This window comes from Fundulus heteroclitus, chromosome 1 (assembly GCF_011125445.2).
Source record: "Fundulus heteroclitus isolate FHET01 chromosome 1, MU-UCD_Fhet_4.1, whole genome shotgun sequence".
NCBI classification, from domain to species: Eukaryota; Metazoa; Chordata; class Actinopteri; order Cyprinodontiformes; family Fundulidae; genus Fundulus; species Fundulus heteroclitus.
This window is the reverse complement of record NC_046361.1, coordinates 15,588,464-15,613,834: the sequence shown is the minus strand read 5'-3', so window position 1 is coordinate 15,613,834 and position 25,371 is coordinate 15,588,464. Positions and strand designations below refer to the sequence as shown.

Here is a 25,371-nt window from a genome sequence, read left to right as displayed (position 1 = left end):
CCTTCTTTTCCACAGAGGCCCGTTTCTTTTAGACACTCTTCAAAATGGGAAAGGCAAGAGAACATGGCAATTAAGTGAGAGAGAATAAAAAACAAAACAACCCCCCCCCCAAAAAAAACAAAAGTGAGACAGAATAATGCGTGTTGATCTTCAGGATATGAAAAGTCAGGAAATGATGAAAAGAAAATACATATTGGCCCTAAACTTGCACTTTTTAACAGGTCTTCCTTGAGCTCTTCAGTTATATAGTTTAAATTTAAGTTAGTACTTTCAGGGGAATATTGTAGGAGCATGATGAAAGCTTATGTTTTTGTTATAATAATATATTTAATTTATTTATGATATGCAGAATTTAAATTTTTAGTTGGTTCTTTTACTCTATATTGCAGCAACAGAGGGAGGTGGTCCACTCTTTCCATCTGTCCAGTTAAATATAGTAGCGGCAGTTAAAGGATCTTCTGTTCGACAACATTTGATCCACGTTTACAGCCGAGAAGAAACACCACTGCTCTTTATTGCTTCTTTTTAGCAACAGCTGCTCACCTTTTTACCATCAATCACTTTTCTCCCGCTACCTCCCACCTGCATTAGCAAAGGTCAGCGCAATCTCATCTCGTTAACCTCCTATTTCTGCAGGCCATCTTTTGTTTTCCTTTTTCCTTGATCACCTCGACCACCCCTCACCTTCCTCCTCCTCCTCCATCCTTTCAGACCTAGTCTGCGGAGGATCAGGGTTAGTTCTGTCTCATTACCTGGTGCAGGTGACATCCTCCTGACTGACAGTGATTACCGGTGGCATCATTGCCAGAGATCTCACACACACCAGCTGAGTATGCCGAGATGCTTCCATTTCCAGAGTGCAGGTAGACGTGTGGGTGATGGCGTCATGGAAAGTTGGCTCATATTGGCAGAGGCACACTGATCACAGCAAATTGCTTGTGTTCACCGGCTGGATGGTGAGGAGGATGACAGCTGGGATGAGATGATTGAGGATGGAGGAAGACGAGCTGCAGTCAGAAAATGAGGAGGAAAAATTGGAAGCACTGGGCTTAGTTCTTGTGTTTATGTAGCAAGCTGAATGATTGGTTTGCGTTTTCATTTAGTGGAATTGAATTTGGTTTGATTGTCATCCTGAGCGGCAGAATTAAAAACAAGTTATAAAAGGACATTTGCAAGGCACATTCAGATGTCATTTTTTTTTTCCTTTTATTATTTTGAAAAGAATTGGATATTTTAATTAGTTTAACATTTGGGTTTTGCACCGCATCTCTCCCAGTAAAAAGGGCAACGAAACCTCACCTACATGATCTGGTGAACAACAGAAATTGTGATGCAATTTAAGTTTCGGGCATATACATGTGCACCTCAGTGATTGTTCAGGAAGTTCACAGCAAAATTGCTATTTGAAATAAACATATATTGCAGTTAATCAAAAGAAAATATTCTGGTTTGCCCGAGCAGCAGAAATCCTGAATTCTGTAAATTTCTTTGCTGTGGTCTATCTATTGTGCATGTTTGGATAAAAGGCAAAGTTAAAATTGAAATTCAGTATCTAAAATTATGCTCATGTTTTGCTGGAAACCCTGTGCAGAGAGGTAACAAAGGATGCATGATATATGGGCATTAACATCAGTATCAGCAAGTGCTGGTCACTTTTTAACATATCGTATCAGTCCGATAAGTGAAATGGGCGGATACTATCAAACAAAGTTTATTTCCAACTTGTTGCCCTCTGTGAATGAAGGGGAGGGGGTTGGCCATTTGATATCTGCTTGGGTATGTGTCTAATTATTCTTCCATCTAGCAGACGGAAATAACTTTAATTTTAAATATCTCAACTGACCTAAAACAGGAGCAGTTTAGTCAGCCGTAACATGGTGTGTGTAATACTAATCCAACGATGGGTAGCTAGTGGTGGATAACCAGCCTGTTTCAACATTCATAGGACAAGAGGCATCAGTCCATCGTAGGACAACACTAAGACACGAAGGACAGAACCCGCAAACAATCACACCTAACGGAGATTTGAAGTGACCAGTGTCATGAAAAATGATCATATAGTGAGGCAACAATGCTGAACACAGCTCCGACGTGTAATGTGTGGAAAAACGGTTCATTACTGTTGCTAACTATTGAGTTACAAATAATAAATCAAGGAAATACGAAAAGTAGATATGCAAATGTAATTGGTAGGATTAAATAAACGTAAATGATAAATGTTTAATCATCACAATGATGTTTTATAATATACGTTTATTATTATTACTACTATTGTGACAAATATATTAATATTGTTGTTGTTGGTATCATTATTATTATTATTGGAGTGGTATCCAATGCATGTTGGAGATAGGCACTAGCCCCCCTGTGACCCTTCATTCATAAATGGATGGATGGATGGATGATATGTATATATATATATTTATTTATTTATTTATTTATTTATTTATTTATTTTCTTTTTTGTTACAGCAAGTTATTAGAAAAGTCATCCTATGGTACCATTGAAAAATGGAAACTGGTTCAGTGTGTTAGCATGGTTATTATCGTTATTATTATTATCAACTACCATTTACCTGCTTGCGAGGGACTTGGTCACTTATAATTTAAGGTTCCAGGGGGGGAAAAAAATCACTTAAAGCTCCATTTTACTGAACCGTCAAGGCTTTGTGTCTGTAGTCCGTCAAAGCCAGAGTAACCTTACAGTACAATGCATTTCTTTTCTGAAAGAGCCTGTGTTTTTTCCCTCCACCCACAACAACAGTCTTTTTTTTTGCATCACTTCAGTAGCACAAAATCTGATCCGACTCAGAAAATTATGCCAGTCTTTAAAAACGTATTATATCCATATTTTTGTACCCGCCTCCCTTTTTTTTAGAGCGCTAAGTTGACGTCTTCTTTCATCTTTCCACAGGTGAGCAGTCACTCGGAGCCTTCCTCCCAGTCCCTGAGCCTTCAGCAGTCGGGCCAGCCTCCACCTCCACCCCCTCCTCCCCCACAGCCCCAGTACGGTTTACCTGTCCCCGAATCGCTGGACAAGCAGCTCTGTTTCTCAGATTTCGAGGACCTGAGCGCTTCTTTCCGCAGTCTATACAAGTGTGTCTTTGAGCAGTCGTTTTCACAACAAGGTGGGTGTCACCCTCTCTGTGGGTTGTTGATGCCAGCCTGTCCAACTATACACAATACCGTGTGTGTGTGTGTGTGTGTGTGTGTGTGTTGAGAGAGAGAGAGCAGAAAAAAAACAATTGTAAACCTCTGTCAGCCCTCATGCACATAATTAACTGGCACGCATAAACTCACATTGAAATTCAGACAATTTAACGTTGCTTTCATCCGGGCGTTTCGGTATTAACCTCCACCGCTCGCTACTCCTACTCTGTTGTATTTAAATAAACAAACAATATGTTGTTCCGCATATCTGCATTTTAAGGCACGCACAGTCAAACGAGTAAAGGCAATTAATTCAACAGGAGGAAAACACATCTTTAGCAGAGCAGAGGAAGGAGTTCTGCAGCTTTGATAGGAGCTAATTAGATTGGTTCTAAAGTTTGTGAAGCATCGCACTAATTGCTTCCTGAAGCTTTCAGGTCACAAGGCTCCCTGTTAGACCCCCCCCCCCCCACAACCCTCAACCCCCATCACCACCATCTTCCTTCCTTTCTCCTCTTACTTGGTTTTCCCTGCACAATTTCAGGAATTTTGAATTGATGGAGGTTCATGAACTCGGATCCCGTCTGAAAGGGTCCCTATCAGTCTGTGGTCAGGCATGATCACATATTCACATAAATAAGACAACAACCATAAGAGTAGATGGCAAAGCATGGCTACAGTCCAGAATTTGAGAACTAAGGTGAGCCAAAATGGTTTGGGAGACGCATTAACTGAAATGCGTTCAGGAAGTCAGCAGAACCATAGAGACTCTGTTTTTCTTTCTTCTAGAAGTTCAGTGTGTCAACAAGTACAACAAACCATATGTGGCTTATTTACTGTTGAGTAAAAAAACAAAAAAAAAAACGACTTCAAAAAGCAACTTTATTGATAAATTGAACAAACCTGCAAACTTCTTAAACAGTCACTATTTTTTTTTTATCAAAATTGAACTTTTACTTTCAGATCTTTTCCGTATTTAAACCCATTGAACTTTTTCGCGTTTTTGTTGCATTACAAGCGTAAACATTTCTGTATTTTGTGTTGAATCTTATTGGACAGACAAAAGCAAGATAACGAACATTTGTAAAGTAGAAGGAAGATACAGTAAATTATGATTTCAAACTCTGTCCACCTTTCCTGACCCCACTAAAGAAAACTATCCCCGCAGCATGATGCTGCCACCACCATGTTTCAAGGCTTTCATGGTGATATGCGGGGTTAGTTTTCCTCCACACGTGGCTATTTGTATTTTGGTCAGACATTTTAATCTTGTTCTCATCTGAGCAGAGACCCTTCCTCAACATGTTACATGGTACTTCTTCCAGCTTCCTTTGAACAATGAACTTTTTTGGCACTCTTCCATAAAGACCAGATTTATAGTGTATAACTAATTATCCAGGTGAGACATACTCCCACCTGATTTGTGGATCTCTGCACCTTCTCCAGAGTTACTGTGGGTCTCCTGGCTGTTTCTCTGATTAATGCTGTCCTGCCCAATTTCTCATTATAGGCAACACTGCCATGTCCACAGTCTTTATGTTCACTGATGTCCTCTAACAAACCAGTTCAGGCAATCACAGAACAGCTGGATTTATTGAGTTTGAATCAACAGTATATACTGAGCAATATTTTATTCATGTGTATCTGGCTAAAGAGGGGCTGACTACAAATGAATAACAAACTTTTCTGATTTATATTTGTGAAAAAAAATTGTGTTTAAGCAATTCATCTTTTATTTTCCTTTTCACAATAAAGAGCTGCTTGTGCTAAACCGCACCTGGTGTGAATACTTTTTCAAGTGTGTGGCCCAAATTCTCCAAGGTAACAATAACAGAATCTGGTGATGGAATTGCAGAAAGCTTTGAACCAACACACAATAAAGAAACTGTTCTTAAAAAAAAAAAAAAAAAAAAAAAAAAGCACTTGCAAGTTGAAGCCGTTTAAAGCAGCTATAAAAATTCACTTACAGAAATGGAATCATTTTAAGTAGACTTGGTTGGGCTCTAAATTACAATCTTTTATTTTTCTTCTTTTTGTTTACATCACTTTGCAGCTTATTTCTGCAACCGGGTGATATGCTGGAAAACTACAGATAAAAAAGTAGAAGCTGTACTAGGTTTTAAAAACATCTGACAGAAATGAAAGTAGCTCCACGTTCACGGACCAGTGTCCTGAGTCAGCCTCTTCTTCACATAGATTGTTTATTTTTTATTTAGAATTTCTGAATGGTTTCTTTGACTAAAAATTGTTATTATTATTATTATTATTATTATTATTATTATTATTATTATTATTATTATTATTATAGAGAAAATAATAGTTCTAAAAGTAACATGAGGACATCCAAGGCAACTGAAAAGCCTTCTCAAAATGCACCAATAAACAAGCCAATTTAGTTTTTCAGTGGCTGCTTTTTGTAGGAATCTCAGCCGAGAACTGCACCCAGATCAGTCAATAAGATGACGTGGAAAGCTGTGCATGCTGGCAGGAGATTATCAGCAGGAGCATCCAGAGAGCCACTGGCCTGACCTCATTATGCTGTTATGGGTTGCACTGTACTATACCGTCTATATTTAAAGTCTGAAAAGAAAACTGTTGTCTTGAGAAGAAGTAAAAACTTTTTCCCTTCTTCAAAGAGCCTTGGCTGTTTATATATATATATATATATATATATATATATATATATATATATATATATATATATATATATATATATATATATTAGAGTCTCACAAAAAAGTATTAATCAGCCTTGAAAACGTTCTAATCTTTTTGCGTTACAAACACATATGTGTAATGAACCCTGTTTAATCTGATACTCAACAATGGAATCTAGTACAAATAGCAACTTCTTTAGAAATCAGGGCACTGTATGTTTCAGTCTGATGCATGATTTTAGCTGGATGAAAGGCGAGGGTGGAGTTTAATCGTGACAATAAATAATTTTTCTCTTGATCTCAACAGGTCTGATGAGCATGCCAAACGACTCCAGCCAGCAGACCCGGACAGCCTGCTCTTACCAACACTCTCCCAGTGCAGGAGGCAGCGTTGGTCACCACCACCAACACAACCACGGCCATACGTCGCACCACGCCCACCACCCTCACCTGTCCCCTCACCGGCACCAGGTGCACGGGCCGCACGGCCAGCACCAGCAGCACCCCTCTCTCTCGCACCAGAGCCATGCCGTTCAGGCTCCAGGTCCGTGTTATTGTTTTCTAGTTGTGAAAGATGACATAGTGTGACAACAGATAAATAAATACATAAATTGTTTGACAGAAAAGCAGAAAGAGAGAAAACGCAACAATTAGACTCCACTATTTGACAGTGAAATTGTCTGATTTGACTGGAAATGACAAAAAAAGAAAATCCTCTCAAATATGCCACAGTTGACTCTAAGCAATGAAGCTCTCAAGTGTAAACTAGGAAGCTGGATGATACCTTAAGGATTCACTAACGGAGTAATGAGGAAGTGTCCTTAAGTCAAATGTGGCATAGCGCCACTGATATATGTGCTGACTTTAGCACATTCATGTAAGATCATTAATCCATCCCACCCTTGTTTATGTAATTTAACATTGGTGCTTGTAAATGATTAGTTTTTAAATAATAAATGTGAAAATAATCAATATTTTAGGGCTGTTTGGTGGAAAACGCAAGGAAATGTCTGAGAGCTAGAGCAATGAGTTGTTTTATAGTGTTCTTAAACAAGTTTTCAAATTGATATTACATGTGCCAATGTGCTTAGTTTTAATTTATGCTCCAAGAACGGAAAGAATCCCGATCGATTTACTACAGAACAGTCCAGTTTCTCCGCTCTTAAATACAATGGGAGTGTGTTTTGACATCTACATTAGTGGATGTCTTGTATTTTGCATTTGATTTATTTAGCTAAAATATTTAAGATAAGAAATTCCTTTACTGTCCCATAGTGGGGGAAATACAGGCGTGACACTGGCAAAGACACAGAGTGACACACACTTTTTAGTAATGAAGAAAACAAGCTAAACAAATCTAAAGTTAGTTATAAAGCAACAGAGCCTATCAGGAAGCTTATTAGAAAGCCTAATATAAAAAAGTAAAAATACATACCTGAGTAAGTATTGCACAGTTATTGATAATATGGCATACTCGGGTAAAAAAGATGAAATATTCAAGTTAAACTGCATTCAAACAGTGTAGAATTACTTGCCTATTTACTGAACAATAAGGGATAACATGCAATGTACATGATAGTACAGCAGCAGCTAAGCTAAGGCATGTGCAAGTCTCAGAAATCAATTGCTCTGCCTGAATTGGAGGTAACTCACTTTTATTCTGCTTGCCTTCTAGGGCTTTTTATAAACTAAACTAAAATAAAATAAAGTCAAATGTTTTAAAAACCAGCAAGTTTTAGATATTCATAGTTTAAATGAGAAAGGTACCATCTGCCACTCATTAAAGAGGTCCAAACGTCAGATTCCCTGATTTTAATTATACTGAAGCGTTTAAGGCAAATCTATTAATGTTAGTTTTTCTTTTTTTACTAATTTTTCTTATAAAACTATTGCCGAGTATTTTTAAATCGGTTGAGATTCTTCTTCTTTATAATTTTATCACTCCTTTCTGATAACTTTACCAGCTGTTTTTAACAGAAAAAGAAATCATACCTGGTAGTTGCATGACCTTATCAAATAAGACATGAAGAACAACCCAGGAGGGCATTATAAATAAAAAATATATATAAAAAGAACTCCACTTCCTTTCAACTACATTCTACATCTTGGTGAAGTGCTTTAAATATACAACGTCATTAAAAAAGTGTGAAACTTCAGTTATGATCCTGTGAATTTGGGGTTATTGCAGGACTGATAGGATTGATGTAGCCACCCTAACGCTGTGGGTTGTTTCAACAGGGTGCCAGTTCGTCACAGGATCATTTTTTTTTTAAATTTAAAAAATAAGTCTGTTGCAGGTATTTGTTTTCCGCTGTCTATAAAGGCAAAACCTACCTCTGCGTGTCCATGTACGCTCTCCGCCTGTAACTCATAGAACAGCATGCGCCCTCAGCCATGCTTTTTGTATCTGAACAATTTACTTTTTAAAATATGAGTTCCACTCAAAAATGCACACAGTCTTCACTACAGCGTCTTAGCGGATGGTAACGTTGTGGTTTTAACAAGGTCCGCTCACAAGAAAAGAAGAAATGAATTGAAAAGTTAGAGTAAACATTGTAGCTATAGTGTAGAGCTGCTGTCCTGCCAGGCCCCGCTTGAAAGAGGCGTTACTCTCGCTGAGGTTTTTATCTGCTTTAATGAAGGTGAAATAAAAAATAAATAGAATTTCTCATCAGCAGGTGAGCAGAATTTTTCAAACGTTGAAAAGAATAGAACATTTATCTTTATTTTTTTTTTTAAAGCAAGCATCTTTGTAGTTTTTCTTCCTCCTGTGATCTGACCGGCTGTTTTCTTCATCTGCTGCGTGTTTGGCGCCACCTTGTGACTGGGGTTATTACTGTCCCTGTCGGCGCACACATCCAACACAGACACAACAGTCTGGGCTGGACGTTGACGTCTGCAGAGACCCTTAGCAGACTCTAGTGGGCAGGTACAGATTCGGAAAACTGCGTCAACTCTGCGCTTGAGCGTGCCATAGAGTGGACGAAGAAGTTAAGAAGAATGAATTATTCTTAACTCTCACAGAAGTAAACATAGTTAGGGAAAAAGTACACATTTTTTGTAATTTCATCTCGGTATGAATATAGCTGTTTTGTTAAGGCCTTAGATGTCTGAATACTTTTACTGTAAGTTAGGATTATATTGAAACCATATGAACTTATGGATGTTGTTTAATTATGTGGATAAACATCTAGAAGAGATGGGGGCCAAGTAGCCAGTCGTTCTTGATTTGTGCCCAGGGTCATGGAGGAGCACAAAGAAGAGGATTGTGCACTCTATAAATCTGGCATTTATGGAGGAGTAGCATAAAAAAAAAATCATTGTTGAATAAAAAGTTATTGTTGAATGGAAGAAGTCCTGTTTGCAGTCAGCCGTCAGCCTTGCAGAGGAAACGTTGTGAAGACGGCGCTCTGGTCAGATTGCTCCAAAACTTTGAAAGAAATCATGTAGCCGTGATCGTGAAACACGATGACAGCAGCATCATGGTGTGGGAAGGTTTTTCTTCAGCAGGGACAGGGGAAGCTGTTGAGGCTGGACAGAAAGGTGGATGGAGCCAAACCCACGGTAATCTTGTAGGAAAACCTGTGATAAGCTGCAAAAGCCACTGGAGCAGTGGTTTGTCTTTCAGCTGACCTTGAAAAAAAGGATCTTTTCAGATACGCTCCATCCAATTAGACTGATCTTGAGCTATTCGGCAAAGAACCATGGGCAAAAATGTATCTAGACTTTCAAAGCTGGTAGAAACATTGCCGCAAAGACTGCAGCTATAACACAAATCTTTTAGAGTTTCATTTAAAATGGCAATAAAATACATTGAATTTTCTGGTTTCAAATCAATGTGAAATAGTATGTGGTATTAATGCTTTTGCAAGACGCTGTAGAAGACATTCCATGAGTAGGACTTTTACCTTATTTTGAAAAAAAAACAGCTAAAGTATAGTTTTCTTTCTCTCTCTGTTTGAACAAAGTGATTCTACATCATCTACTTCCCAAAGCCACACTGTTGTAAAGCAATTCACCAGACACAAAATTGTCTCTGCACAGAATTATTGCATTTATGATATTTTTTCCCCCACTATGAGGTCCCTGTAGTACTGCATTTCATATTGTGTAGCTGGGCTTTCACAAACAGTATTTTTTTTTCAAGGATTTTCTTACTCATCTTTCCGGTCTAGTTTTTTTTTTCTCTTCTTCTTCTTTGTCTCTCTGCAACAGAGCTCTCTGGGCAGCAGTAAGACTTTTCAGACATTATTTTATCCTGGTTAGTTTCTCCCTTTACTCCAGCCACGGATGAATGAAAGCATCCACTGTCTGCTATACATGGACCAGAAACGTACTGCTATTTAGTTGGAGTATGATGGTAGTAAAAATATTCTCCTTTTCTATTCTCATTTTCATATTTTTTTTAGCTAAAGTCTTTCTGTGTGAACACATCCCACCTTGTGGCTGTTTACAATATTGACTGGGGTAGTTTTTTATTAATGCCACAGGAATGAGTTCATCTAAAATAGAGGTTATTTTGGCTCCAATTTTAAGATTTAATTGACCTAGATAAGTGAGACTCTGACAGACTAATTTCAGATACATTAAAATTTACCTTATAAAATATAATTTTCATATAACAAACAGACCGTCCTGCTTTTCTACTTTTATCTACTGTTTGTCCACTTTTAAATGATTGGACATGTTCATGTCCTGTTGTACAGCTGACCATCCATCCATCCATCCATCCATCCATCCATCCATCCATCCATCCATCCATCCATCCATCCATCCATCCATCCATCCATCCATCCATCCATACATACATACATACATACATACATACATACATACATACATACATCGTTACCTGATTTTGCAGGTTTTGCAGAGTATGTATTTTTCTATGTGGGTATGCGTTGGAATTCTATCTGCTGGTTTTGCTATTACTGAAATGCACCTTTAATTACTCAACTGTATTAAAGGTGCATTACCCCAGCTTGAACAGAAACAAGACGCACAAATATGCTTGCATATACTGAAGGTTCGCATGTAAAAGTATTTAATTTGCTTAAAACTTGAGCAGATGAATTAGTCATTAACTTGAAGTCAGATAGTTAAACATGACCTCGAGTGTGCCAGCATCACTGGAAACCTTAATTTAAAACCTACTTTTTAAAAGAAAGCATTAAAACAACCAATCTCAGTAGAACGTCATTTTTTTTTAAAGATTTTCCATTCTTGCCTTACAGTCTATCACCTATGTTTACGCGTGGCAGTCTGTCGTTCAGGTTAATTAATACTGTAATCAAGTTGGAGCATAGAAGTAATATTTTGTGATGGAAAAGGCCGACAACAGAAGCAGAAAATTAACATCTTCCAGTGCCTCTCCTAAGCTCTGCGCTCAGAGGTGGAGCATTTAAAACACTGCACATTAGGCTTCATCCAACAATGGTGAAATGTGGTTAAAGGTTTATATTTTTTGCTGGCTTTGTGTAAGGCATGTCATCCGACTGGTACCCAAACCTGGACTGGCTGAAAGAGAGCTGCCGCATCGCAACCAGCTATAACTGGGCTGATGTGGATCTCTCCCCATTTCAAGGTAACACACAAACACACCGACATATCTGAGGTTAATGCGATTTCAAAAAAGAATTATACAAATGTTCGCTATTCAAAACATTTTCAGTTACTTTGATTAGGCCATTATGTTTCCACCTTTTTATGTACCTTCACCCTTCAGGCACAGCGTAATAATAACCAGCGTATTTATACTACTGGCTTAATAAAAGTCATTATCCTGCATCGGTGAGGTTGCCACTTGTTTTTGCCACAGCTCTCACACACAGACATGCACTCACAGGCTGTCTCACACCCACCCTCAGCCCCCTCTCAATTGTATAATGTGAATAATCCAATTAGGTTCCAGCTCAGTAACAGCCTGTTATCACGGTCAGTGCACAAAGCCAACAAACATCCACGCAGGACGGATGAAAAAGGCCGGCCCTGCGACACACGGGCTGCCGCCTGCTCTCTGTTTCTGCCAGGCTTGACCTCCCTCACACTGCCGTAACGCAATCCTTCACTGTCAGCGGCGTGCTTCCAAGGATCAGGGACAGAGCCTCTGTTCTGCAGTCACCACAAGGTGATTAAATTTGACTGGGGGGGTTAAAGTATTAGACTGCATTTCCTTTTGTGCGTGTATATATTCTGAAACAGAAAAATCACAGGCTATAGGTTTAGCTCTTGTTCTGTTTTATGTGGACTTGTCAACAGTCGCTCGATGAGAGGTGGGTGGCTCAGTGTCATGTTTGTTTTAAGACTCTAGCGCGGGCAACAATTACGGACACAGCATAAAGGTTTAACTGCTTCATTGGAAACTATTTGAGAGATTTCAGGTGTTCTTGGCTCCCGGTGAGGATCCGTCTCTGACACTGGGGAGGAGAGATGAGGAGTTCTTCTCTGAGTTGAAATACAGATAATGAATCAAGCGAGGGAAAGAAGATCTCGCTCTTGGCAATGAACGAGGAAGTCCTGGGAGGTGAAGAAAAAACCCCCCACATAGTTTGACTGGGGGGGAGTGGGCAGGCAGGTGAGCATGTGGTAAGTAGCTGGGCAGTCTCTCACTGCTCAGCTCTGGTCTTGCTCTGCACAAACATGTCCTGACAAAAAGTGTCAGTCAATGTATTTTGGTCAGTGGATGAAGCTTCAGACTCCCTCCAGTCTGTGCAGTTAAAGCACGCTGGTAGCATCTGCTTTGACTCATCGGTCCATTTCCCAATAGTCCTAACTACAGGCTTAGAGGGTTTGTCTGTTATTTGGAATGAGACGAAGCAGACAGTGATCAGGGAGTCCTAGAGGTATGAAAGCATAACCCCCCACCTCCCACATTAGCCATTGATTTATGAGAGAAAACCAGAAGAAAGTTGTGATTTTTCACCAACAGACGTCCTTCCAAACTTGAACTCTGAACTGGGAACCTCTATTGGAAACGATCTCGGTGGCAATGTCATGAAGTCTGAAAACATGATGGAGTAACTTGGCAGTGTCGGCAGCTGGGGGCAATTTTGAAAGGGCTATAAGATGGCAAACTTTAGAAAAGTTTGTTTATTATGGTGAGGATAACAGTTTTGACTGTGGAAGCCAGGTGACCAGTAACAAAATCTACGGCATAATGGGACCATTGGCGACTGGGAACAGGGAGAGACTGGAGGAGGGGGGTCTGTGAGAACTTCTATTTCTGGCATGGATGGAAGATGCTGAGACAAACTCGAGATTAATTTTCTTGAGTAAAGGTCACCAAAAGTAACAATGGAGTCTAGAACCTGGAGGACATCAGAAGTTAGATAAATAAGCCTAATGAATTACCTGGCAGTGGACAGATGAAGGTATGCAGAGACAAGCTGCGGGACCCCATCCTGGTTCTGATTCCTCCAGCTGGCAATGTTGGATTAGACTCTCCAGATCCCAAAAAAACAAAGTCTAAGAAGGTTATCAACTTGTTGAGCTCAAACTTCTCTGCCTTGACAAAAGGGCAGATTTCTAAGAGCCCCCTGATGCATTTGTCTCACATATATTTGGTATTATTTCAGATTTCTGGAAAAAAAAATCAAGATGTCATTGTCATGGTTTGCGGTAGCTTTCTGACCCACATGCAGAATCATACAAAGGACAAAAAAAAAAGTTCGGGAATAATCAGTGACTTCAGGAGTTTCTGGTAATGATCTTCTGAGGCATCCATAGGAGGGATACAATCGTTAGAGAAAACCAGGAGGAAAATAAAGATTCTCTCAGGCAGGACTGAGACAGCTTGGGGCTTACTGTTAGGATGGCTGTCACAGCACGCTGGAGGAGTACTGCGAAAAAATACAGAGATATCCAGAGATGTCTGTGGATGAGCTAGGATCCAGAGGGTGTACTGACTGAAGCGTTGGAGTGGGAGCTGGCAAGGTAAGTTGGCAAAAAATGGGAGCGGTGAGCGACCATGGAGCTCGGTGAATCCAGGAATGACAGGTTCAGTGGAGTGATGGGAGAATCCAGAACAGATGGAGTAAACGGCAACCTGAGAGCACAAGGAGAGCACAAAGGTAAGTTTCCAGAAAGCAGGATTAGTCTAAACCTAACTGGTGACCGGGTTACCAACAATAGTTGACCATCAGGCGAGGAGTAATCGCTCTGCTGCTCCTTAAGAACGCCACCAAGTCACCGATGAGCCGACAGGGAACAGGTCAGCATCAGTCAGCGACACTCCAGCAGAGATCTTCTGTTCAGGAGGAAACTCACACCTAAGCAGAAAGCAAAAAATAACCAAAATCCAGGTTAATCATCAAGAGATGCTAAAAAGATGTTGATGAAATCCTATCATTAGTAATAAGGCCTGGGCGTGCTCCGATGGCACAGAGGTAGACTTCTTCTCCTGCAGGTGGTCTACCCATACGCAGCGAGTGTAGGAAGTGGGGCCCCTACAACGCTCTGGCCAGTTTTAAGCACCTGGAGCAGGTTTTTTTGTTATCTATAAGGCAGCCCATTTCAGTGTTCTCAGGAAGAAAATCCTCAGCTGGGCTCTCATCACTAGTCTGGCGATGTTTAAAATCTAAGTGAAGTTAATATCAGATAGGTAGGTTCCTGCCCAAATGATGAAGAGTTGGGGCTACAACAACATCCCCTCTTTTGTTAAGCATTTGGGACTAGATTATTGTCTGAAAGCCCCTATGCAGATGTTGGACCTATAAGGGGTCCAAAACTGAAGTAATTATTTTCTGACTAATAGAGAAGAGATCAAAGGTTGGCACACAGCTTCAGTCGCTTCAGCTAGGAACCACTAGGCCGGAAATCTGGGTGTAGTGATGGACTCAGACCTGAACCTCCAAAAGCATCTAAAGACAGTTACAAGGTCGGCTTTCTATCACCTGAAGAACATTTCTAGGATTAAAGGACTGATGTCTCAGCAGGATCTGGAAAAACTAATCCATGCGTTTATTTTTAGTCTACTTGATTACTGCAACGGTGTTTTCACAGGTCTGCCTAAAAACAGCTGATCCAGACAGCTGCAGCTGATCCAGAACGCTGCTGCCCGCATCCTCACTAAGACTAAGAAAGTAGAGCACATCACCCCAGTTCTAAAGTCCTTCCACTGGCTCCCTGTATCTCAGAGAATAGACTTTAAAATCCTTCTGTTAGTCTATAAATCCCTGAATGGCTCAGCACCTAAATACATCACAGACTTGTTATCAGTGTATCAACCCTCCAGACCACTAAGGTCTTCTGGCTCCAGTCTACTCCACATACCTAGAACCAGAACCAAACACGGAGAAGCAGCATTTAGTTCCTATGCTCCGCTTATCTGGAACAAACTTCCAGAAAACTGTAAATGTTCTGATAGCCTGAGTTCTTTTAAATCAAGATTAAAAACATATTTGTTTAGGATTGCCTTTGACTGTTCTAGTTAAAGTGTTTTACTGAAACATTTATTTAAGTTTGTAGTCTAACTGTTTTTAATATTTGCTTTGAGTTTCTATTTTCCCTTGTTTTATTTTGTTTGTACATTTTATTCCAACTTGCTTTTATTCTGTTTTATTTTCCTATATTTTAATCATGTAAAGCACTTTGCATTGTCTTTGTACTGAAATGTGCTACAAAATTAAATTTGCCTCGCCTTGGCAAATTTTTTTTTTTTACTGATGAATCGCACCACAGTTGTGTTCTCCAACAAACATTAACTACTGTTTCCTAGGGATTGATAGATGCTTTGTGTGCGTAGGGCGAATAGGACTAGGCTGATCACCAGCCCTGCGGTACTCCAGTGTTTAGGTCATCACAGTCTGTTCTCGTCTGTCCTGTCCATCAGGTCTGAAGGAGAGCATGAGGCAGGCTGAGCTCAACAACTGGACCCTCGATGCCACGCAGATGGCTGACCTTTGCTCCTCAGTCAACCAGTTCTTCGCAGCCACCGGGGTCATCCCCCCTCAGAGCGCAACCCACCCACAACCTCAGGTCCAACACCCAGCAGCACCATCAGCCACACAGCACCCTCCCCCCATGCACCCAAAGCCCAGTCACCACAATCAGCACGGCCAACACAACCAACACATCGGAACAGGTTGGTCCACACAAAACCACAGATAAATAACGGGGGGAAAAAAAGGAGCTTGGGGATATGAAGAAAGTTGTGGAGAATGTAGAAATATGAAAGTAAGATGAGAATCAGAAAGAGATATAGATACATGTGCAAAACATCTTGTACAGCTATGACAGCAACTTGACCAGAGTGCGCCAAAGATGCGTGAAAAGTGAATATGCAGAGGACAAAAGAAGTTTTATCCGCTATTTTCTTTAGGTTTCCACAAAGCTATTTTTATTCTTCGGCCTTTAACGCCAGAGAGACATAAGTTCTGACCTTGGTTTTATCGGGTTTAATCTTTTGCTATGTTTAAGCATTCTTGTTTTTTTTAATATATGTTTGTAGCTTACGGCTACGTTTAAGACCTTGTTTCATCTGTGGCTGTTTTTTTAAAGTGCTTTATAAATCAATTTGGTGCGGTATGGTACATACATACTATCTGAAAGTCCAGTCTCTAAGAAAGAGAAGAAAAAAAAAGAAAAAACCTAAAGGAAGACCTCCATTTGAATATTAATGTTCGGTTGACGCACGTGAATGTTTCCACCAGCTAAAGCATGTTTTATGTGTCTTTTTTAAATGAGCAGAAAGATGATATAAAAAAGAGTTGTACCATCAAACCTTAGTAAAAATCTGCCTCTAATCATTACAATACTTGAATCTCCTATTTAATTTCAACCCCTAACCGTGCGCATCAGGTGTAGCGCCCGTCTCTGTGCTCAAAGTAACTCTAGCAGGGATGTGGAGCTGAAGGGAACATTCTTTGGTCTTGTATTTATCCAGCATAAGATGGCAATGCAGTTGTGTGTGCGAAATGCGCGGTAACAGCTTGTGTTCTGCAAAGACAAAAGTGTGAAAGTTGGTACACTAATCTGACAGTTAGTCATTGCCCTTTTGTCTGTTCCCTCACAGGGAACATGTACATGGACTCGAGACAGAACATTTCTTCTCTGATGGGCCCACCAGGGTACCCTCACATGCCTCCGATGAGCAACACGACTCCCAGCATGACAGGTGACTCTTCCAACGGGCCGAGGGAAACGTTTGTTAAAGGCGTAAGAATGCAATAAAGTGTGAAGTGGTGGCTTTTTGGAAACATACGTAAAGAAGGTAAAATGAACACTTTCTGTCACGCTTTTGTTAAAAAAAGCCATCTTCCTGTCTGTTCTATAAGACAAACAAATGAAAACTGCTCAGTCAGGCATACAAAGGTTAAGTACACGGAAAAAAGTGGTTATGTTATGAACAAGAAGGAGAGGACAAAATGGCAACAGGTGGATGTGAAATGGAAGTATTAATTGGCAAAAGTGACAAATTGACCGAGAGTCACTAAACTTATAAATATAGATTAATAGGTTCTGATGTGAGAAGGCCTCCCTCTTTCGGCTAAAACTTTCTTTGTCCTAATTGTTGTGTTATTAAGAATGCTACCTTTTGTCAGAATTAGGTCTAAAAAGGCCACAGAAAATGTACAAAATATATAAGTATTATCACTTTGCATCGAGTTAAACATCAAATAATCAAGAGTCTTTAATGTCATCATGTAATCATAGTGAAATATTTGGTCCAGAATGCAAATATACCTCAGAGATACAAATCAAAGACATGCATGGAAAAAAACAAAGAATGAGCAATCCTAGAGGAGAACCTCAAAAATGCAAAAACTTACTATGAAAAGAAAGTAACATTTAAAGTGAAGCTGTACAGCAGAAGAGAAAGACTTATCAGAAGGAGGGGAAATACTCTACAGCTGTTAATAGAAATAGTATATTCAGATACAAATGTTCAAGTTGAATGTACCAATCAGCACTCCTGGAGAAGCTAAAAAGTGTGCACATAGCATTTGATGAAATTCAAATGTTCAAGCCCCGAAAGACAGATGCCAGTCAGTTTACAGAAAAAATACCGAGCAATTATGTGAATGCACCAATCGCTCCCTAGGAAGTTAAAGGTTTGTAAATGGACATTAGCATGTGAGAGATAGCGTAATAATTTTTAATCTTTGTAATAATATTGATTAAAGACCACGCTGACAGTATTTTCCTGTACCTTTTTTATAAATATATACATTTTTCTACTGTGGAAAAGCCCCTACTGTGGAACCAGCTTCATGTGGCATCTTTAAACCAAATCCCCACTGGCACAAGTTGTACTGAGTTACTGACATTTGGGTCCTTTTTTATCCCCCTCACACACAGGTCATCACAGGCAACTGAGCCAGCAGCAGCAGCACGCTCTGCCGCCGGGACACTTTCAGGTGAGACGCATGCTCGCCGCCGACGACATCCAGGACGACTTCGACTGGGACTCCATTGTCTAAACCGAAGTGTGAGTCAAAGTAAGAGAGACGAGACCGAGCGGAACAATACTGATGCGAGTCTTGTAGCGGACAACCTCCTCTGTTCACCGAAGAGAAGAAACGGACGACAATCCAAAAGAGAGAGAGAGAGAGAGAGAGAGAAAAAAATGGAAAGTAATTTTCTAAAATCTTGTTGGCCTTTTTTTTCTAGAGCAAGTGTCTGATGGGTCAAAGACAATCAGAAAAAAATACAGAACAGACTTTTATTTTATTTTTTTTGGGCCGTGCCAATATGTGAACACAAGGTTTGAAGAGTTACAGGACGCCAAAGTGTTGTCAAATCCTCTGTAAGGTTTCTTTTTTTTTTTTTTTTTTTTTATCTTTCTCTGATGCGTTTCCCCACTGCTGAAAGACACGAACAGAAAGCTCTAAACCTGCAGCGGATCGGTGCATATGAGTATCACATTTCTCGCAGACACAACAAGCATGTTAAGATATTTCAGCTTTTTCTTGGTGTAAACATTTATTTGCCCCCTAACCGGGTCTCCGTTTATGCTGCTGTGGTTCTTGGCAAAAGAAGGAAGAGGAAAATATGATGGAGCGTAGCGCCATCTACTGGTTCAAACAGGAAAGCTTTTGTTTTACTATCCTTGAAAAGGGATCGCTGCACGACAAAACTTTCCTCCAGGATCCTTTCTCTGTCTTTTCAAACGCAGTTTCAAAAATGTGTTTTATGCAATCGAAATGCTCAGTTTTCATGCTACAATCCACAATTGTGTAATTTCTAAACAAAATAAATAAAATATAAAAAAGCCCCTGCTCAGACCTGGCATTAACATGTATCCTGGCTGACTTGGCCTCGGTTTTAAGTTTTTACTTTTGGTAGTAAAATGTATTGTGATTTTATATATATATATATATATATATATATATATATATATATATATATATATATATATATATATATATATATATATATATATATATATATATATATATATATATAGTTAAATCACACTTAACAAACAAAGCTAACCTGAGTGGAAAAACAACATAGGCGTCTGTGAGAAAAAGAATTGCCCCTCTTGTTAAATAATGAAGTAATTGTGATCAACAGCATTTGTTGGCAAATGTAAGTTAAATATTTCACCTAGACCAGATAACTGCCAGACCCATAGAATCAAGAGATAATTAAAACAGAGCCTGTCTGATAACATGAAGCTAAAAGATCTCAGAAATCAACACCTCATTCACCGATCTAAAGACATTTGAGGACTGATTAGATTCTAAGGCTTTTGGGACTCCAGAAAAACCTCAGCGGAGATCTGTAAGCGTACAAAGATTTTGACAAGATTAATTATGTCATCTATCAGATGCAATGTGAGAGATTTGGGACTTCACCTTTTAGTGTCAGCAGGAAACCCAATGAAACTTCATCATGGCTGTGCACATAACGAGCTTTCAGCCTTTTGTTGCACATTGTCACTGTAATTAAACGTGCCGTGTGTAAATGGGTGAGGTGTGACGCCTTCCTCCACTCTTACTAGTATTGCCTGTGAAGATAATCTCACACTTGAAAAAAAAAGGAGTACTCTATTTTTTTGGACAAAATCTTAAGGGTTTATTGGTACCCCTGCGGCTCATACTTTTGACCCCTTTTGCAAGCAGTACAGCAAGTTTTCTTTTTTCCTTAAACATTTCATAAGGTCTGAACATACAAAGAGAGTGATTTTTGACCATTCTTCTTTTAACTCTCTCTCTAACTCGCCCAGAGCCCTCGGTCTGGTCTTATGATGTCTTCGTCTTGCCCCACAGAGTTTCTACAGGATCTCTGTTTTGGGTCTGTGAAGGCCAGGGAAGAAGGTTGACTCCCTGTTTGATGACCCATTCCTGGATTGATTTGGCCAGTTGCTTCAATATAGACCTTGTATTAAATCATTTTGGGTTTTCTGACAGAGGCTACCTTTTTTTTTATGTTCTGGTATTTAACAAAGTTCTTGATGTCATGCGCTGTGACAAGATCTCCTGGGGGCTTGGGATGAAAAACAGGCCCACAGCATCACAAATCATCCGCCTCCCTCAACAGTGGGCATGAGACGGTCGTCCACATATTATTCCTTTGTTTGACACCAAATCCTCTTGGAGTGTCTGTTTTTTGCTTAACCTGCATCTCATCTGAACCAAAGCAAATGGTTCCAGTACAGTCCCAGCAGTAGTGTTTGGTAAAACCTGCATATTTGGATTTCTGAAGGAAGGTTAGCACAGACTTTTTTCCTGGCCTCCTAGGAAACTGGTGGGCATGTTGATGCCCTCTAATAGTTGTTAACATGACTTTTATTTTAATTAAGACCAACACATATCCACCTAACTGGAAAAAGCATGTTCTCTCTTCTTTCCTGGTTTAACAAATGCGTATGAGAAATGGGCGTCATTGTCAACTATTCTCCTCTAATAAAGTTCGTAGAGGCTATGACCATGGCCATAAGATACAAAAAATGCATTAGCTGCATTTGTTGTATCGAAATTGTTTTTATATTGTTCTTTAATACATATTCATTTAAAGGAGTCTGTGAAAAAACAATTACTAGTCAACATGATAAATTCTTTTCAACTGAGTAAAGGTGTTTTTTTTTTTTTTTCTTTTTCAATGTGAGATTATACTACAGCTTTACAATACGGATATATTTTTAGCCTTTTTACACATCTTAACTAGTGACTAATGCATTTGGAGAATGCAGTATACATGGATAGAAAGCTCAGATACTTGCACAATGGTTGTCACACCTCATTTTATGACAGCAGATGACAGAAAGTATGGTTGTCTCCAAAGCAATCGAAATTAACACAACAGAAAAATAAATAAATCAACTACTCATCGCCTTGGTGATCCACTGACCATGACCATCCAACAGTCTTGTGTACGAACGTGGATTCAGTCAATCAGCTCATCAAAACCTTAAGTCTGTGAACAAAAAAAAAATGCATTTTTGCCATATTCCCACAGATCGGTGGTTAACTGTAAATGCCCCTGCAGCCGGAGTTGCCCTTATTTAGGGCCATCTGGAAGTGACTTGATCACCCAGGATAAGTGTTAACACCAGGTCTCAGTGGGTCTCAGTGGGTCCTGCTTTGGTCTGACTCTGTGCCGTGTGTTCAGATCTCCTTCATCTTTCAGCAAGTATCATCATGTTGCTTCCATTAAAATGGTCAAGTTCTCTATACTTCAGATCTTATAAAGTGGGTTATAAACTCTGCAGCAGCTCAGATAGCAGTAGATTATTAAGATGGGGAACAAGTTGCAGGCCAAACTTGGACTATCTTAAGATTTGTGCCCGGTTCTCAGATGAATCACTTACTAGGTTAAGCATCTGTATTTCTGGGGGGAAAGTGCATAACATTTGTGAGCAAACTGAGGAAGCTGAATGATGATTTGTGATAATTTGTGATGCCTCGATTAGGGAGAACAAACAGCAGGTTTTGCACAACACTTAGCTCGGGAGCATCTGGTTTTAACGAAACAAAGACACGAGCTTTTAATTTCCTTTTTGCAGAACAAAAAAGAAAAGACAAAATGTTCTTGTTTGTTCGTTGTGATGTTAATTTTCTCTATGTACAGTTTACGTATTGTCTCTGATTTTCATTAGTGTACAGCTTCATAAGGCTATAAACACAAAAAATGCGTAAAAAAACAACAACAAAAGATTGTCTTTGTAGTAACCTTTTTGCTGCAATATTTCAGTGAAATATTGAAACTTAAAGTATTATTTGGTTCAGAGGAGCTTGGTTATTAATTACGTTGTCGCAAAACTACCATCGTACGGAGAGAAAAAAAGAAAAGAAAAGGAAATGCTCCTTATTGCCATTCAGTGCTGTGTTACAGTGACCAGCATATGTATACTTCTCTGTTTGTATGTTGTTGTCTCTGTAAATAACTGTGTTAATCCTCTGCCCTTGAAAAACACAGACTGGTAAAAAAAAAAAAAAAAAAGGAAGCTGCAAACGGAGACAGTATTTTGTTACCTGTCCTTCTGGATTTGCATCATGTATATAATTTCAGTATATCGTAAAGAAGTGATCTACAAACAACAAAAAAACTGGGATTGGCATAATGTGTCAAAAATATTCTGTGTATGATGGTTAAAATATGTTAAGTGTTTATTAAAACGTCACAAGCCATTTTTACTGCGCTAATCCTGCGACTCTGCAGCCATCATTTCTTCAGCTCTTATATTTATTTATTTATTTTTTTTCTTCTTTTGGTTTTTTTCTTTCAGGGGTTGCTACAGGAAGTCCTTAGTCTCCATCTAACCCTACCATCTGCATCTTCTTCTCTCAAGCCAACTACCTCCCTGTTGTCTTTCTCTCTATCCATAAATCTCCTCTTTGGTCTTCCTCTAGGCCTCCTGCCTGGCGGTTCCAGCCTCAGCATCCTCCGATGACCTCACTATCCCTCCTCTGTACATGACCTAAACCAGGGGTGTAAAACTCATTTCTATATGGGGCCACTTTGGCGTCATGAAGTCATTAAAAGGACCGGTTGCACGTGTATAGACGATACTTTGTATTTCATAATTTCATTCCAGTTCACATAGAAGTATAAAAAAAGCACAGTAACATGAAAGTAGCAACCTTAGGCCCAGTTTATACAGTTTATCTGCAAAAAAAGTTGATATTGGGGTGAGTTACACTTACAGGAGGCACAGTTTTAGCCACTTTATACACTTTAAAAGGATATATGCCTCTACTTTATGACATGATATGCCTTTTCTTTTGGCTCTTGAGGGCCAGATAAATTACCTTGACGGGCCGGATTCAGCCCGCGGGCCTTGAGTTTGACACCTGTGACCTAAACCATCTCAGTCTGGCCTCTCTGGTTTTTATCTCCAAAATGAGCTGTCCCCTTTGATGTACTCATCCTGATCCCATCCATCCTCGTCACTCCCAAAGAAATCCTCAACATCTTCATCTCCGCTATCTGCAGCTCTGCCTCCTGTCTTCTCCTCTAAACCACACAACATCACTGCCTCACCACCATCTTGGACACATTTCCCTACTGATACTCTTTTATCACACAACAAATCAATCAATCAATCAATCAATCAATCAATCAATCAATCAATCAATCAAGTTTATTTGTATAGCCCTTTACAATAGCCAAAAGGTACCCAAAGTGCCATAAAACAATATGTAAGACATACAAAACATACAGATACAATAAAAAGGTGCTGTAGTGGTGCAGTGCTGCTGGACGTTAAAAGCCATTTAAAAAATACATAGAAAGGAGCAGACAAAAGGAGGAACACCTAAGAGACCGTATTACCCAGGTCAGAATTAAATGCTGATTTAAAAAAGTGGGTCTTAAGCTTTGTTTTAAAAAGGCTGAGATCAGTAGTGCTGCGGATGTCAGGGGGTAGTTTGTTCCACAGTCTGGGAGCAGCAACGGCAAAAGAACCATCGCCCCACTGTTTAAGCCTTGACCTAGGGACCTCTAACAGAAGCTCTGCCACTATTACGAAAAGTTAAAATCTCAGACAAATAAGAAGGGGCCAAGCCATAAATGGCTTTAAATACAAACAGACCCAGACACTATCCCCCCCCCCCCCCCCCCCCCCATTCCATCCTGCTTGGACACTTCACCTTTTTTCCACACTCCCCATTACTCTGGACTGTTGACCCTCCACCTTCTTTATCTCTGCATCCTGTAACCTCACGGCTCCGCTGGGGTCCATCTCATTCGCACACATGCATCCTGTCTTGCTGCGGCTGGCCTTCATTCCTCTCCTTTCCAGGGCAAACCTCAATCTCTCTAGATGTTCCTCCACCTGTTCCCTTACTCGCACTGTCACAATGTCATCGTTGTCCATGGAGATTCCTGTCTAACCTCATCCGTCAACCTGTCCATCACCACAGCTGACAAGAAGGGGCTCAGAGCTGATCCTTGATGCAGACCCACTTCCACCTTCAGGTCCTCTGGCTCACCTACAGCACAGTGAAATATTGAAAAGCTGCTCCTCTCACCCTGTCACATGCTTTCTCTAGATCTACAAAAACACAACGCAGGTCCCTCGGACCCTCTCCGTACTTCTCTATCAACATCCTCACAGCAAATACTGTATCTGTAGTACTTTTTGCTGGCATTAACCATACAGCTGCTCAGAGATGCTCACCTCTGAAGTCAGTCTAGATTCCATTACGCTTTCCCATAACATCATTGTACTAAATGTGTGTATATATTTAATGTTTTAGTTTTACCAACATGTTTCTTCACACTGTAATATCAACATGTTGGAGTCCTGACTTCACTCTGATTGAGGTTCTTTGCAGGGAGCTAAAGATCAGGCCTTAACTGTGTGGCCTGCAGTCGATTAGGGTGATTGCAAGGAGGCCTCTCGACCTCAAACGTCTTCAGCTCATCATCACAAATGAATCACCAAAATACCAGTGAAAACATTAAGAAAAAGTGAAGTGGATTTTGATCGCTCTAACATTTTTCCATTTATTACAGAGAAGCATTTTTAAAATAAAGTACAAGGAAAACTTTGAAAATGTATACTCCTTTTACATCGTCTTTTATCTTTTAAGACACGTATATCACATTTCCTATCAGAAGCCAACTTTTTGGGTGAAAAAAAAAATCTAAATTGCTCAGGGGTATAAAAAATTTAGAAAGACACACATAGATATTTTTTGTGCAATGCAATAAAAAAAAAAAATCATTCCCTCAATTTTACCTTTACAGATTTTTTCTTTTTCTTTCTTTGCCACAGTTTACGGTTTCAGATCCCCAAATTTTAATTCCAGACTGGAACAAATACCAAAAGCGGAAGAGGATTATTTTTTTAAATCATGAGTGTCATTAACAAAAAAAATTTCATTCAACTTCACCTGTAAAGTCCAGAAATCACTTAAATCGAAGCCGCTTGACAACATGAAGTCTAAAGGAATTCAACAACACCTGAAGACCATTTGTTTGGAACATTTATGCCCTGGGTAAAAAAAAATGTTCCACAGGGCGTGATGTATAATTCAGTCACTTCCAGCTGTGACGCTTATTTTTCTGATGAAGCAAAAGTTAATGAACATCAAGTTTTCTTTGTTTTTGTCTGAGGGAAGTGCTTTTCACCTTGCCTGTTCTCCAATAGGTGTCAGCCAAGTGCTAAGCAACAG

At 39.7% G+C, this 25,371-nt stretch overlaps 1 protein-coding gene across 2 annotated transcripts in view; it reads left to right on the top strand.

Annotated features, from left to right (window-relative positions):
* Positions 1-18,360, top strand: part of LOC105918478 (forkhead box protein J3) — an 84,600-nt gene extending 66,240 nt beyond the window's left edge. For both annotated transcript variants that reach the window (XM_036136224.1, XM_036136221.1), the window contains 6 exons: positions 2,914-3,127; positions 6,114-6,350; positions 11,289-11,390; positions 15,636-15,887; positions 16,818-16,919; positions 18,104-18,360. In XM_036136224.1, coding sequence (XP_035992117.1) covers positions 2,914-3,127; positions 6,114-6,350; positions 11,289-11,390; positions 15,636-15,887; positions 16,818-16,919; positions 18,104-18,225 — 1,029 coding nt within the window. In that variant the 3' untranslated portion in view covers positions 18,226-18,360. The remainder of the gene's footprint in view (positions 1-2,913; positions 3,128-6,113; positions 6,351-11,288; positions 11,391-15,635; positions 15,888-16,817; positions 16,920-18,103) is intronic.
* Positions 18,361-25,371: the final 7,011 nt, after the last annotated feature.